The 15,943-nt window shown below is 48.6% G+C and overlaps 1 protein-coding gene across 2 annotated transcripts in view; it reads left to right on the forward strand.

The window, feature by feature from the left end:
- The window catches only part of MPP3 (MAGUK p55 scaffold protein 3), a 32,110-nt gene that overhangs the window by 12,125 nt on the left and 4,042 nt on the right, over positions 1-15,943 (forward strand). For both annotated transcript variants that reach the window (XM_031011517.3, XM_019027708.4), the window contains 9 exons: positions 388-584; positions 3,317-3,381; positions 4,730-4,750; positions 5,348-5,389; positions 7,057-7,221; positions 7,327-7,407; positions 10,203-10,296; positions 10,489-10,597; positions 12,325-12,447. In XM_031011517.3, coding sequence (XP_030867377.1) covers positions 388-584; positions 3,317-3,381; positions 4,730-4,750; positions 5,348-5,389; positions 7,057-7,221; positions 7,327-7,407; positions 10,203-10,296; positions 10,489-10,597; positions 12,325-12,447 — 897 coding nt within the window. The remainder of the gene's footprint in view (positions 1-387; positions 585-3,316; positions 3,382-4,729; positions 4,751-5,347; positions 5,390-7,056; positions 7,222-7,326; positions 7,408-10,202; positions 10,297-10,488; positions 10,598-12,324; positions 12,448-15,943) is intronic.

Here is a 15,943-nt window from a genome sequence, read left to right on the forward strand (position 1 = left end):
GGTGTATCAAAAATAACACTTGAGTTAGAAATTGTGCTTGCCTTTACTTTTTGTTCCCAGGATTAGTTGTTGCTGTGTGTATGCTAAGAGGCTGTTATGAGGACAGCTGGTCAAGTAAATAAGGAAATATTTAGGTAGGAAAGAGACATTCAGTCATGGGGCTTATTAATTTTCTGATTCTTGATGGACTTCCTGACTATAGTATCCCAAATGGTTGAAGAACAGTTAAGAACATACGTGCAGTGTATTTCCAAGTAGCTTTCTATTCGAAAGGCCACTTGGTCCTCCTAAGTGTGGATGGTCGTTGTCATGTGGCCTTTGATGTGACAATGACCTGTCTGTGCTCACTTGGGGAAGGGCCGCCTCACCAGAGCCCTCCTTGTGCAGGTGTTCATGCGCGCCCTCTTCCACTACAACCCTCGGGAGGACCGGGCCATCCCTTGCCAGGAGGCGGGCCTGCCCTTCCAGCGCAGGCAGGTCCTGGAGGTGGTGAGCCAGGACGACCCCACGTGGTGGCAGGCCAAGCGAGTCGGGGACACCAACCTTCGAGCCGGCCTCATCCCCTCCAAGGGGTTCCAGGAGAGGTGGGTCTGGGGTGTGTTGTGAAGGGCTGGTTCCAGAGTGGCAGAGGCATAGGTACATGGCAGACCCCCAAGTCTCTGCCCTCACAGCCAGAGGGGCCTGCTGAGCGTTGTTCCCCCAAGGTAAGTACCAGTTGCAATTGTGTTTGGTCGTTTCCCATAACTAGTGATGATGGTTATTTGAGATTTAAAGGAATCTATGGAAATTTATGTTATTAAGTTAATATGTGTGTGTGTGTGTGTGTGTGTGTGTGTGTGTTTTTTTTTTTGAGACAGAGTCTCACTCTGTCACCCAGGCTGGAGTGCAGTGGCGAATCTTAGCTCACTGCAACCTCCACCTCCCGGGTTCAAGCAATTCTCCCGCCTCAGCCTCCCGAGTAGCTGAGATTACAGGCGTGCACCACCATGCCTGGCTAATTTTTGTATTTTTAGTAGAGACGGGGTTTGGCCAGGCTGGTCTCAAACTCCTGGCCTCAAGTGATCCACCTGCCTTGACCTCCCAAAGTGCTAGGATTACAGGCATGAGCCACTGGATCCAGCCTAAGTTAATGTATATTTTATAATGCATGCTCAGAGAATGCTGATAAATAAAATATAAAAATACAGAAGAGAGGCTGGGCATGGTGGTGACTCATGCCTATAATCCCAGCACTTTGGGAAGCCGAGGCAGAAGGTTCCCCTGGGCCTAGGAGTTCAAGACCAGCCTAGGCAACATAGTAAGACCTTGTCTCTACAAAAAATAAAAAATTAGCTGGGCATGGTTGCACACACCTGTAGTCCCAGCTACTCGGGAAGCTGGGGTGGGAGGATCAGTTGAGCCCAAAAAGGTCAAGGCTTCAGTGAGCTGTTACCACACCACTGCACTCCGGCCTGAGTAAGAGTGAGACCCTGACTCAAAAACAAACAAACAAACAAACAAACAAAAAAAACTGAAGAGGAGGACTATGAAAGGAAATTCCCCACGTCTCACCCCTATCTAAACTGCATAGTTTGTTTCCTTACTGTGCTTTTTATGTGAGTGTTGCATACAGAATTTGGGGTCTTGCTTTTTTTTTTTAAACATTTTTGGCATGAGTATTTTCCATATTATAGCATCGTTTTTGTAGTGTGATTTTAGTGGCTGTATACTAACTCATCAGGAGCTGTGCCATTCATTCCTAGGCGGCAGGTATTTAGGATGAATTGAGCTGGCCTTGTGCTGGCATCTTGCGGGCTGCTGTGAATCCAGGGTTTCTGCCCTGGAGGAGCTTATAGTTCAGTGGAAAAGCCAGACGCTCTTCAAACACACAGTTTATATAAACGTGATGGGTGCAAGGGAGGAGGACATGGTGCTGTGTGAGTTCGTATTAGGAGGCTGCGCCCTCATCCAGGAATGCAGGGAAGGCTTCTCAGAGGAACTAGCTAAGTGATTTCACTGCTTTCCTGTGGCTGCACTTCGATTAGGTTGTTCCCAATTCTTCACTTTTATAAGGCTGCAGTACTTACCTTGCACATAGACTCTTCCTCATGTTTCAAATTATTTCTTTAGACTTCCAAGAAGGTCAGTCTTGGGTCAGAGGGTGGCAGTTGTGACTTCCACTGTGGGTTGTAGCCCTCACATCTTTTAGTGTGTGGACTGTGGTAAGGACAGGACCTTAGGGTTCACCCATTTCAGTGGCCCTCAAGGTGTGGCCCCCTGGCTGGGGGCTTCAGCGTCACCTGGGGACTTGTTAGAAATGCAGATCCATGGGTCCTGCCCAGAAACTCACATTCTAACAACTGTTCCAGGCGATTCCGAGATGCCGAAGTCTGAGAACGAAGCTCTGTCTCCTCGGGAACCCCAGACCCATCTCCATTTTAGGGTTCACAGGTCTTGGCAACATCTTACCAGAGGATGTGGGGGACAGCTCTTCAGCTGCATTTTTTTTTTTTTTTTTTTTTGAGACATGGTTTCACTCTGTTGCCCAGGCTGGAGTGTAGTGGTGCTATCTCAGCTCACTGCAACCTCCACCTCCCAGGTTCAAGTGATTCTCCTGCCTCAGCCTCCCCAGTAGCTGGGATTACAGACGTGCACCACCATGCCCAGCTACTTTTTGTATTTTTTAGTAGAGACGGGGTTTCACCATGTTGGCCAGGCTGGTCTCGAACTCCTGACCTCAAGTGATCCTCCCGCCTCGGCCTCCTAAAGTGCTGGGATTACAGGCGTGAGCCACCACGCCCGGCCCTTCAGCTGCATTTAAATGTGGAAATCTAGTGACCTCTGAGAGCCCCACCTCTCCACTCATGGCCACATTGGACAGTCTGCCCGGGCTGAGCCTTCCGCTGAGGGGAGGGTGTTAAATTAGGATCACTTCTGTCCTCGGCCTCTCCTGGGAGTCATTCTGCTATTTCTCAGCTCCCTCAGAGATGGGGAGGCTGGGGAGTAGAGAAGGGGCTGCCTCTCCTTAGAAATTGGCCATAGGAGAGTAATGACCAGCTGAGGATTGTACACCGGGCTGAATCCTGTGTGGCCATCTTGAGCTGGATGAGCTATTTCTGGAGCAAGAGACTCAGTTTCTTCCTCCTGGTGAGCCAGTGAGCCCTGTGAAAGTGTTCCCTTCGTTGGAACTTAGTGCTAAGTAGGAGGCCCTCAGAGTGTCCAGTGTGTGCCCACCTGTGGGATCCAGGCCTTGGCTTCCCAAGTTTTCCAGAAGGTTCCTTTCAAGTGGTTATCTGGCCCAGCTCACGGGCCCGCCCATCCCCTTGTGTCCCTGCAGACGACTAAGCTACCGGAGAGCCGCGGGCACCCTGCCGAGCCCCCAGAGCCTCAGGAAGCCCCCCTGTGAGTAGATTGTCAGGGATGGCACTCCAGGGAGGGCCCGGGGTTAGGGCGAGGGAGGATTCAGGCTGGGAAGAAGCAGGCAGTGGGCTGGAGGGGGCATCAGGGGTCTTGTCTGAGCTCATGGACTCCAGAGGAAGGAGGGGGTGGGAAGTAGGAGGTGGGGGGCAGCTAGTCCCTGGAGAGGAGCTTGTATATTTGGAGTCCATAGATGATGCTGGGGGGTATGTTAACAGCTTTCCCAAAATGTGCAGATGTGTGTGTGTTCACACGCGTGTGCATGTGCGTGTGAGGATCCACAGCTTTCATTAGATTCCCAAGGGCTCTCTGACCCTGAAAATGGAAGAAGCACTGGCGTTGGAAGGGAATGGAGAAGGCCATGTGTGACCTGGTGCCTCTGGTAGGGCTGCCAGATTGCCAGACTGGGCAAATACAAATAAAGGATGCCCAGTTGAAGCTTGAATTTCAGATAGATGACAGATTGGTTTCTAGTATAAGTATGTTTTTATTTAGTTTTTATTATAGTATAAGTATGTCCTGTGCAATATTTGAGGCATACTTATACTAAGAAGTTACTTGTTGTTTATTTGAAATTCAAGTTTAAGTGGGTGTCCTGCATTTTATCTGGCAACTCTACACCGTGTAGCACTTTACACTTTAGAAAACATGTCCACCTACTTCTTGGAACCCTGTGAAGTCGGTAGAGTCAGGTATCTTTTCTAAGCTGGGAATATGTAGGGTCACAAGGTTAAGTGAGCAGAGTTGGGGTCACATTTTCTGAAGGCCTGTGATCAGAGCCCCAGGGTAGGGCCCCGTGCAGAGAGGAAGCTTTTCCGGGGCATGGTCTCTCTGGTACTAGAGGGCAGACTTGTAACCGAGTGAGCGGCCTGAGCAGGTGCCAGGTGACCAGAACACAGATGGCCTGCAGCTCTGCTCCACCCCGCTCCATCCTCAGGCATCTGCGTTTTCCAGGGCCAGACTCCAACCCCAGAAAAGAGAGAGTGGGTCCTATTCCCACCGCAGGATCCTAGAGTAAGCTGCTCCCTGGGCCCCTGACAATGGCCACTTTTCCAGACTTGCTGTCAGGTTAGAAGGGCAGTGGCCTTGAGTTTGCTGTGCCACTGATGAGCTGGCTTTCTCTGGTGCTAATGAGACACATACAAGAAGACTAATTAGAGCAGGTCTTGGGGTTTAATAACGTACCACAGCTCAGATCACAGGTTCGTTGGAGGAAAGGGAAAGAGGCCAGATGGCGGGCTCCTCAGGCACTCGGGCCGTGGCTGCCCTCAGCCGCAGGGTCCCCGCTTCCCTCCACTAATGCTGTTCCATCTGTCTTTTGTGCAAACCGCAGATGATCAGCCTTGTGACAAAGGTAGGCCCAGTATCTATCCACTGTCCACAGGCGTGGCCCCTTTTCCGTGGAACGTCTGGGGCCTGAGGGGCTCGTGTTCTTTCCCTATCTGGGCAGCTGTGCCCCTCCCACTGTCTGCACACCTCTTCCTGCTCTGCCAGCTGGACTGGGCTGTTGCTTGAGGCAGGCAAAGCTGGTGGGGACAGGGTTCAAGGCCTTAGGGGCACCTCCGTGCCCTCCTGACACGTGCGGCCCAGCCTTTCCAGGACTCGGCTGCGCTGTGATGGGGCTGGATAGAAGACAAGGGGTGGGAGGGCAGGGCAGGCTGGAGTGAATCCCTCCCTATTCACACTGCTCACACTCAGGGACTGGGGAGGCCTGCTGGCCTAGAATCCCCCTCAGGGCCTGGAAAGGCTGTTAGGGGCCTAAGCATGGAGAACTGAGCAAAGCAGAGGACCTTGCTTTCTTGGGGTGTCCAGGACATGGGATTTCCCCTGAGCTCCCCACGAGACACCATCCCAGGGGGCTCTTCCTGCCTGGCCATCCAGGGGCTGGGTGCCCTGGGCCGGATGTGTCTGGTGGGACTCACTGGCTTCCCTCCCTCTGTTTGCTTCCCAGAGACCTGTGACTGTGAGGGCTACCTCAAAGGGCACTATGTGGGTAAGTAGCTCCCCCTGACACCCACATGCACGACCTGCCCCACCCGAGGCCCCAGAGTTAGGGAGAGGTCAAAGCAGGGTGATCTGAGCCCCAGGAGTCCTTCTGGAGCAGTGGAGCCTATGGGACCCCCATCTCTCCTCAGTTCTCTCAACCCAAGCAGGAGCTGAGCCTGCCCAGGCATTGGGCCCCCACCCAGCGTTTACCCAGCTGTGGGGCACACTGCCCTGGCGGGAAAGGCACACACACCCCTACATTAATACCAATTCTATTGTCACCATCATTGCAATTGGAGTTTATTCAATATTAACACCACTACCACGCAGTGAGGGGTGTTTGTGGCTCTCCAGAGCCCCTTTTCACTTGTTTTGGTCAGTTTTTTCAAAGGTCTTAGAGATAGGCAAAAAGTTTTTTTTGTTTTTTGGTTATTTTTTAGAGACAGGGTTTTGCTCTGTCTCTCACGCTGGAGTGTAGTAGTGTGTGACATTGCAGCTTGCAGCAGCCTCAACGTCCTAGACTCAAACAATCCTCCCACCTCAGCCTCCTGAGTAGCTGGGACTGCAGGCATCTGACACCATGCCCAGCTGATTAAAAAAATTTTTTTTGTAGAGATGGGGTCTCGCTATGTTGCCCAGCTGGTTTCAAGCTCCTGGCTTCAAGCAATCCTCCTTTCTAAAAAGTTTTTAAACTTTTTTTAAACTTATTTTTTGAGATATGGTCTTGCTCTGTTACCCACACTGGAGTGCAGTGGTGTGATCACAAATCACTGCAGCCTCAGCCTCCCAGGCTCAAGCTATTCTTCCATCTCAGCCTCCCTAGCAGCTGGGACTACAGGTGCATGCCACTATACCTGGCTAATTTTTGTATTTTTTGTAGAGACAGGATTTCACCATGTTGCCCAGCTGGTCTTGAACTCCTGAGATCAAGTGATCCGCCTGCGTTGGCCTACCAAAGTGCTGGGATACAGGCATGAGCCACTGCACCCAGCCCCTTAACTTTTGTTCTGAAGTAATTTCAAACTTACTGAAAAGGTGTAAGAATTATACAAAGAACTCTCATATACTCCACACCCAGATTCACCAGTTGTTCCTTTGCCATGTTTGCTCAATTTCCTTTCCCACATCTCTGAATTTTTTTTTCCTGAGTCATATGAGACTTAGTTGTGGACATCGTGTCCCTTTAACCCTAAATCTCTCAGCATGTATTTCCTAAGGCCAAGGACTTTCTCAGGGCAATGATCAAATTCTGAGAATTTAAAATGTATCCAAATCTATTATATGCTGTTATTTAAATGTTAACAATTGTCCCCATGATGTCCTTTATGGCATTTTCCCTTGGTCCAGGATCTAATCTAGGACCACACATAGTATTTGTAGGTTCATATCCTCATTTCACAGGTAAGGAAATTGAGGCTCAGAGAGATGAAGGGACTTGTCCAAGGTCAGTCACATGCCAAGTAAAACAGTGACCTTAAGCCCTAGTTTGTGAATGCAGGGGTCACCCTTTCATCTTATTATTGTATTTCCTGAACAGCCTCTTCCAGTAGCAGGAGGAGGTTGGGAGAAGTCAGTGGGACTCAGTCCCATCTCCAGGTCTGGCCAGGTGGGAAAAGTCTCTACTGGGAGATCCTGGGACAAATGCCATGGTGTCCCTCTGCCCCTCCTCCCAAGCTGGTCTTCGGAGGAGCTTCCGGCTGGGCTGTAGGGAGAGACTGGGTGGCTCGCAGGAAGGAAAGATGTCCTCCGGAGCTGAGTCTCCGGAGCTGCTGACTTACGAGGAGGTGGCCAGGTACCAACACCAGTCCGGAGAGCGGCCCCGCCTGGTGGTTCTGATCGGTAGGTGCCATCCTGGGTTTCCAGGAAGTGATCTGGTTTCCTCCCTGGAGCAGGTGGGGAGGGAGCTCAGCAGGGACCCTGGTCAGCCTTCCTCTTGTTTCCCAGGGTCTCTGGGAGCCCGACTGCACGAGCTGAAGCAAAAGGTGGTGGCTGAGAACCCACAGCACTTTGGCGTCGCTGTTCCACGTAAGAGGGCCCATGTGGGAGTGTGTGTTTGTCTGCACACACACAAATATTTCATGGGGACTTAACTCCCCAGATCCATCCAAATCCTTACTTTGGGTTTAAAGGATCACCAGGCACTGCCTGCTATTGGCAAATTGCGGGACAAAGGCATGATGGGAAGAAATCCACTCCCAGTGGTCCTCTGAGACCCTCTGAGGCAGAAGTTGGAGGACCACTTGCTTGGTTCCTGCCTGGGGTGGGAGGTGAGTCCAGAGCACATTGTAGGCAAAGTGGCAGCCTCAACCTGACACCAAGGGGCCCCCACAGTAGGGGGCATTCCTCCTCATCACAGCGAATTTTGACTCCTGTGGCCGCTGCCCTCTGCTTGGATGAGAGGGCAGGTCAGAGAAGCCACAGAGCCCTGTGAGTGGTATTTCTCGGCACTCCCTTATAGCCAGATTCCAGTTTGTCGGGGTGGCTGGGTACATTCCTGGGTGATGCCTCCCCTGCCAATTCCTGGGGCTTACTGCTGCCAGGGGCACCCTGGGATGTCAAGCTCCAGTGGGCAGAGGATCCTGGTTCTGAATGTGATAAGGAGGATGAGGAGGAGGAGAATGAAGGTGCCAGGTAATGCACCAAGAGCTTTTATGTGTAGTGCCCTGCGTCAGCCCTCCCAGTACCCCTGAGAAGAGAGATTGTTATCATCTTGTGTGGCAGAGGAAGACAGTGAGGGTCAGAGAGGTTAAGTAACTTGTCCAATGTCACACAGTTGGTAAGTGGTGGAGCCAGGATTCATACCCAGGCAGCCTGCCCCAGTCATGTTCTTAACGAGGATGCACAATGGCCTCTCACCTGCCGCCTCCCACTTTGTGCCCTTGGCTGCCCCTTTTCTTTCTGGGACTCACTCTCAGTCCCCCTGGCCTCAGAGGGATGCAGTGTGAATGCCTGGTGGCTACTGAGAGGGGTGCTGTGGGGGCGCTAATGGGGCCTCCTCAGAGTGTTCTGGGGCAGAGCAACCATGAAGCCTTGCTTTGATCACACCGCTCTCCCTGGGCCCCTGGGCCCAGCGTCTGGTCTGTGGGTTGTCAGAGCTGTCTTCCAGAGCCCAATCTGAAGTGGCAGGGATGTGGGGGAGGTGGTGGCCCTGGGGAGGCCATCCTGGCAGCACACCTGTGATGGACCTGGAGGGCTTCAGGGAGCCACGGCCTTCCAAGTTTCAGGTGGACTGAAACAGGACATGCAGAGGTTGCTCACACACTGATCGTTCAGAACCCCTTGGATCCAACCCCTGGAGAAGAGGTACCTGGACGGTCAGGCCCACCTGCTTCTAGGCACTCCACAGATAGGAGACTTTCCTCCTTTGTTTTAGAAACTGGGGGAGTCAGGGAAGCCTTCCTAGAGGCAGTGACTTTTATGCTGGGTTTTGAAGAGTAAATAGGAGTTTTCCAGGCAGAAGAGAAAGGAATAGTTCTCTGTACAGAGGAAACAACATGTGCAAAGGGACGGAGCAGTGTTGGGGACCGGGGAGGTTAGTGTGAATGGTGTGCTGGAAAATGGAGCTGAGAGGTTGGGCAGATCACGCAGGTCTCATATACTCAGCTAGGGTGTTTAGAATGTAACCCATAGATAAATACAAGTTTTTAAGCAGGGGGATGACATGGTTGGAAAAGTGACCCTAGCACCTCTACCGGAGGTTGGACTAAGATGCCACAGAAAGAACACAGGGCATCCCCTGGGTGGTTCCCATGGGCCAGAAGACACAGTGCCTCAAGATCCCATTTTATCTTTTGGAAAATACTGTGTGTGTGGCTTTGTGTGTGCCCTTGTTCTGCAGAAGACCTGATTTTCCTCAGAAGTGTGCATCCCAATTCTGTTATGGAAATCAATGAGAAAACACCATGTGTTTCAACATTTTTGTTTGAGAGCCAGCCTTGCTGAAACACATCCGATCCATATAGGGATGGTCTGTCTTCCTGTCTCCTTTTTCTGGAGATGAGAACTAATTGACTAAAGAATTAAAAGCATACGTCAGGGTCAAGTGTATGTGTGGCTCCTTTGCTCTCAAAAAATAAAAAACAATGAAGAATTAAAAGTTAGGACTAGGGGTCCCTTAAATGATTCTTTAAAAGCCACAGCATATGCTGGGCACGGTGGCTCATGTCTGTAATCCCAGCACTTTGGGAGGCTGAGGCGGGTGGATCACCTGAGGTCGGGAGTTCGAGACCAGCCTGACCAACATGGAGAAACCCCATCTCTACTAAAAATACAAAATTAGCTGGGTGTGGTGGTACATGCCTGTAATTCCAGCTACTCGGGAGGCTGAGGCAGGAGAATCGCTTGAACCGAGAAGGCAGAGGTTGTGAACCGAAATCATGCCATTGCGCTGTAGCCTGGGGAAGGAGCAAAACTCCGTCTCAAAACAAAAAACAAAACAAAACAAAACAAAAAACACAGCATCAGGGAGTCAGCAGAGTGGTTAAGGGTATAAGCTGGGCATTTGGCAGAGAGACCGATTCTGGCTGTGCTCTCTACTGGTTGTGGGTCACTGTGCACAGTGCTGAACCTCTCCGTGCCTCAGTTTTCTCAGCTGCAAAAGGAAAAGCCTCCTTTTGCCTACATCAAAGAGTTGTTGTGTGAATCAGTGATACGCCTGCCTGGAAAGGCACAGTGCCTGATACAGGGACATGCAATGAGGTGGAAGTGCCTGGTTTAGACACAGCAGCAGTGAACTCCCAAATGAGTGCCTAAGCCTGCTGCTGTCCCTGCGTGCTGTGATGTGACATCTCTTTGCCCAGCTTTCCTTCTTTCTTTAAAAGATACCACCAGGCCCCGAAAGAGCCATGAGAAGGAAGGAGTGGAATATCACTTTGTGTCTAAGCAAGCATTTGAGGCCGACTTACATCACAACAAGTACGTTGCTTGATGGGCCAGTTGGCCCTCCAGGCAGTTGTGTGTTTTTGTATCTGTATTCCACTAGAGCTCGTGGGAGGGCTCCCGGAAAGGATTGGGGAAGCGGGGAGAGAAGTCATGTTGGGAAGTCCCCTTTGCTAATTTAGGAAAGCTGAGGAACTAAAGGCCTTTTCCCCCTTGGTGGTGTTTTAGGTTCCTGGAACATGGTGAATATAAGGAAAATCTCTATGGAACCAGCCTGGAGGCCATTCAGGCTGTTATGGCCAAAAACAAAGTTTGTTTGGTGGATGTGGAGCCAGAAGTGAGTTGCTGGGCCTGCTGGCCATTTCTGGTTAACGGAATTTATAACTAGGGGATTGTACATTTTACACAACACTTAACCTCAGTCTAAGGAATATTTAGTCTAGAACACTGGCTGTTCAATTTCTTTGGGTCTTCCTTTGAGAATCAAATGAAAGCCTTGTACCCCAAAACATGCCCCTCTATCCACAAATGCTGCATTAATTGTAGGGAGCTTGTGGACACTGGTGGCCCACAGACCCAGGCTAGTAACCCCTGCGTGGAATAGATCATGCAATAGTTGGTGGCGCTGACTGGCCATTGCAATGTGCCAGAGAATTAGATGTCAGTACCCAGGTGAAACTGGGGCTGAGCTCTCGGTGCCAGGCCTCCCCCTCCCCAGCCAGGGCAGGTGGAGTCAGTGGCTTAGAGAACCACTCAGGGAGGCAGTGAGGAGAGCAGTTTAAAGGGGAAAAAGAGGGAGCGAGACATGGCCCTGGGAAGTGCTTCAAAAACATTTCCACTCCTGCACACCCAGCATGCTGTGGGCTCAGCAGGGGCTTAACCATCTTTTTAACCTTGTCTTTTAGAAAAACTTCCAAGCTTTGAACTCAATCTGGGGATTTTTTTTTCCCCTCTATAGAAACAGATCTCTGATTTTATGGTATAAACTGTAGGCTTTATTTTAAAGAAGTTTGCTTGAAATATATTCCAAAAAGCACGTTATGCCTATAAAGGAAAACACTCATTTGGACTTACAGGGAGTTAGTGATCAAAATTAAAAGTCTGAGTTTCAAAATTTTCTTTGAAAAGTGATTTTATTGATCACTTTATTGATCAAGGGTGCAGATAATAAATATAGCAGTTTAATACTAGTGTTTCCAAGTGGAGCCCTTACTTTTAGATAAAATGCATTAATCAAGAGTACGATTTCTTTTTCTTTTTTTTTGAGACAGATTCTTGCTCTGTCACCCAGGCTGGAGTGCAGTGGTGTGATCTTGGCTCACTGCAAGCTCCGCCTCCCGGGTTCACGCCATTCTCTTGCCTCAGCCTCCCGAGTAGCTGGGACTACAGGTGCCCGCCACCATGCCTGGCTAATTTTTTGTATTTTTAGTAGAGACGGGGTTTCACCATGTCAGCCAGGATGGTCTTGATCTCCTGACCTCGTGATCCACCCGGCTTGGCCTCCCAAAGTGCTGGGATTACAGGTGTGAGCCACCGCGCCCGGCCCAAGAGTGCAGTTTCTACAGTCTACAGTTTTAAATGATCTGTTCAGTAATCTCATTTGCTTTGCAAACCTTTTCCTCTTTGAATACCAAGAGGAGATGTAATAGCACAAAGTTTGTAATAATGTAGTCCGATTGATGACATTTGACTAAATAGATACACACTGACTCCTGCTTCCTCACCCATCAGAAATGGAAGGTGGAGAGGAGCCTAAGAAGATTAATTATAGCCGGAGGAGTCAGAGCTAAGAGAGACAGCAACTGTCTCTGAGCTGAGGCTTAGGAACCTTCTGTTGGTAGTGAGTGTGACTTCAGGGCCCCGCTGAGTTCAACGTCAAAGTGAAGGACGAGAAAAGGAGCAGTTGGTCTGCCCAGTTGAAGTCCATTGTCATGAGACCCATGTAACCAGGACCTTTGCTGTTGAGGTTATGGGATTGAAGCACAAGATTATTGAGCTTTCAAAAGTCTATTTCACAACAAAACACTTCAAAAGTATATAATATTCCTGAACTTTCTTTCTCAGGCACTGAAACAACTGAGGACCTCAGAATTTAAACCCTATATTATATTTGTAAAGCCTGCAATTCAGGAAAAAAGAAAAACGCCACCTATGTCCCCAGCTTGTGAGGACACAGCAGCCCCATTTGTAAGTTTAAAGTTGATTGTTTCTTTTCTGAAGGCCTAAGGGAGGTTGTTACAGGAACGCTTCTACCTGCATAAGGGTGCTTGCAGCTGAAGAGGGATGCGGGACACACCTTCTACATGTGATTGTCTTTCCATTTTGCCTATTGAAAAACTTAAGAGAAGATGATTACATGGCCAGAAGGCTCAAGGTGAACAGCTGGAAGTGCCTCCCAAACCAGGCATGTGGCTTTGCCTGGGCTCATGCCCCTCCACTCCCTCACATAAGCTCCCTCCCCCAAAATGTGACACCTGTCAGGGACCTCATCTGAGTGTGACAGACTGTACTCATCAAACTATACTCCTAGGCCAAATCCAAGTATTTTAAATTGAAACCCCAACTAACAAGGTCATTATCACTGCTATCAAACCAGTTTGAATCATCAGTGAATGAAGGGATTTCTAAAACTAGTGGATGAGATCATCTGATGTGTCCTAAATGAACTTCTGTTTCACTGTCATAGATTCTTTGTTCAGCCCAGTCTATGTCAGGATGGCGAGGCCCTCACCCAAAACCTAAATATTTGACAGAGTTCTTCCAGGAGGTATGGGCTTGGTGACTCATCTTTTTTGGTTCTTAACAGGGTCAGTTAGCAGAATGAGTTGGAAGTTGTTATGGGTGGTGGGGGCAGTCAGAAGCAACTCAGTCCCAGAATAGACTTTACTTGCTGTCCTATATAGCTCGTTTCATCTGAAGGAGACCTTCTCGGATCCTTCCCCTTGGTCAGGAAGCTCCCGCTGAGTCAAGATTTTGATGCAATCCTAGTTCATACTAATTCTCAGTTTTAACTGTCCACATTGATACACTTTTTATTTTATTATTATTTTTTTAAAGACAGGGACTCACTATGTTGTCCAGGCTGATCTTGAACTCCTGGGCTCAAGTGATTCTCCCACCTTGGCCTCCCAAAGTGCTGGGATTACAGGTGTAAGCCACTGTGCCCAGCCTTTTATTTTTTTGGGGACAGGATCTTGCTGTATTGCCCAGACTGGAGTGCAGTGGTACAATCATGGCTCACTGCAGCCTTGAACTCCTGGGCTCAAGCAGTCTTCCTTCCTCAGCTTCCTAGGTAGCTGAGACTACAGGCATGTACCACCAATGCCCAGCCAATTAAAAAAAATTTTTTTATAGAGACAGGGTGTCTCTGTGTTGCCCAGGCCAGTCTCAAACTCCTGGCCTCAAATGATCCTCCTGCCTCAGCTTCCCAAAGTGTTGGGATTACAGGTGTGAGCCACCGTATCTGGTCTCAGTAAATTATTTAGAATGGCATACATACAAGGAACATTAGAAATTATCTCCTTGGCCAGGTACGGTGGCTCACGCCTGTGTCTCAGCACTTTGGGAGGCTGAGGCGGGCAGATTGCTTGAGCCCAGGAATTCAAGACCAGCCTGGGCAACTTGGTGAAACCCCATCTCTACAAAAAAATTACAAAAATTAGCCAGGTGTGGTGGCACAAACCTATAGTCCTAGCTACTCGGGAGACTGAGGTGGGAGTGGGAGGATCACTTGAGCCTAATAGGTCAAGGCTGCAGCGAGCCATGACCATGCCACTGCATTCCAGCCTGCATGACAGAGTGAGACTCTGTCTCAAAAAAAAAAAAAAAAAAAAAAAAGTAGAAAAAAGAAAAAGAAATTTTCTCCTTTAGAAACTCTAAGGGGGAGGCTGGCATGGTGGCTCACGCCTATAATCGCAGCACTTTGGGAGGCTGAGGCAGGCAGATCACCTGAGGTCAGGAATTCGAGACCAGCCAGGCCAACATGGTGAAACCCTGTCTCATACTAAAAATACAAAAATTAGCCAGGTGTGGTGGTGCATGCCTGTAATCCCAGCTACTCGGGAGGCTGAGACAGGAGAAACACTTGAACCCAGGAGGCAGAGCCTGCAGTGAGCCAAAATCATGCCACTGCACTCTAGCCTGGGTGACAGAGCAAGACTCCATCTAAAAAAATAAGACACAAGAAACTCTAAGGGGAATAGGGGAATATCAACTTAAGTCTAGAATCATTTAGAAACATACAATATTGGCTGGGTGCAGTGGCTCACACCTGTAATCCCAACACTTTGGAGGGCCAAGGCGGGTGGATCAGCTGAGGTCAGGAGTTCAAGACCAACCTGACCAACATGGTGAAACCCCATCTCTACTAAATACAAAAAATTAGCTGGGTGTGGTGGCACGCGCCTGTAATCCCAGCTATTTGGGAGGCTGAGGCAGGAGAATTGCTTGAACTTGGAGGCGGAGGTTGCAATGAGCCGAGATTGCGCCATTGCACTATAGCCTGGGTAGCAAGAGCAAAACTCCATCTCAAAAACAAAAAAAAGAAACATACAGTATGCCCATCATATAACAAAAAAATCAGAGACAACCTAAATAATGTTCACTGTCAGGACTCAGTTCAATATATTCCATTACGTGACACTTACAGGATGTATTGAAGTATTATAGCCAGTTAAAAGCCATATGTTGGGGCCGGGAGTGGTGGCTCACGCCTGTAATCCCAGCACTTTGGGAGGCCGAGGTGGGTGGATCATCAGAGGTCAGGAGTTCGAGATCAGCCTGGCCAACATGGTGAAACCCCGTCTCTACTGAAAATACAAAAATTAGCTGGGCGTGGTGGCAGGCATCTGTAATCCCAGCTACTCGGGAGGCTGAGGCAGGAAAATCACTTGAACCTGGGAGGCAGAGTTTTCAGTGAGCTGAGATTGCACCACTGTACTTCAGCCTGGGCGACAGAGCAAGACTCTGTCTCAAAAAAATAAATAAATAAAATAAATAAATAAATAAATAAAAGCCATGTGTTGGAGGAATATTTGATGACATAGCTAAATACAAGAAAAATCAGAAAATAAAAAATCAGGATTCTAATTTTGTGCTACACACAAAATACACTAAAATGCTAAAGGCAATTCTCCCTGAATAGTGGGCTCATGACTAAATTTTGTTTTGTTTTCTGTGTGTTTTTTGGAGGGGGAGTTACCAGCTTTACTGAGATAAAATTTACATACTGTACAATTCACCCATTTAAAGCATACAATTCAATGATGTATTCACAGAGTTGTTGCAACTACCACAGTCAATTTAAGAGTATTTTCATCACTTCAAAAAGAAACCTTGAGCCCATTAGAATTTCCCATTATCTGTTTTCCTCCAGCCCCTTCCTAGCCACAGGCAACTGCTAATCTACTGTCACTATAAATTTGTCTATTCTAAACATTTCATATAAATGGATTCATGCAATGTAAGACCTTTTGTATCTGGCTTTTTTCACTTAATATAATGTTTTTAAGGTTCATTCATGTATCAATACTTCATTCTTTTTTTATGGCTGAATAACATTCCATTGTATAGAATACCACATTTTGTTTACCCATTTATCGATTAATGGACATTTAGATTGTTTCTACCTTTTCAGCTATTATGAATCATGTTATGAATGTTCATATACAAGTTTTTGTGTGAA

The sequence above is a fragment of the Gorilla gorilla genome, chromosome 4 (assembly GCF_029281585.2).
Source record: "Gorilla gorilla gorilla isolate KB3781 chromosome 4, NHGRI_mGorGor1-v2.1_pri, whole genome shotgun sequence".
NCBI lineage: Eukaryota > Metazoa > Chordata > Mammalia > Primates > Hominidae > Gorilla > Gorilla gorilla.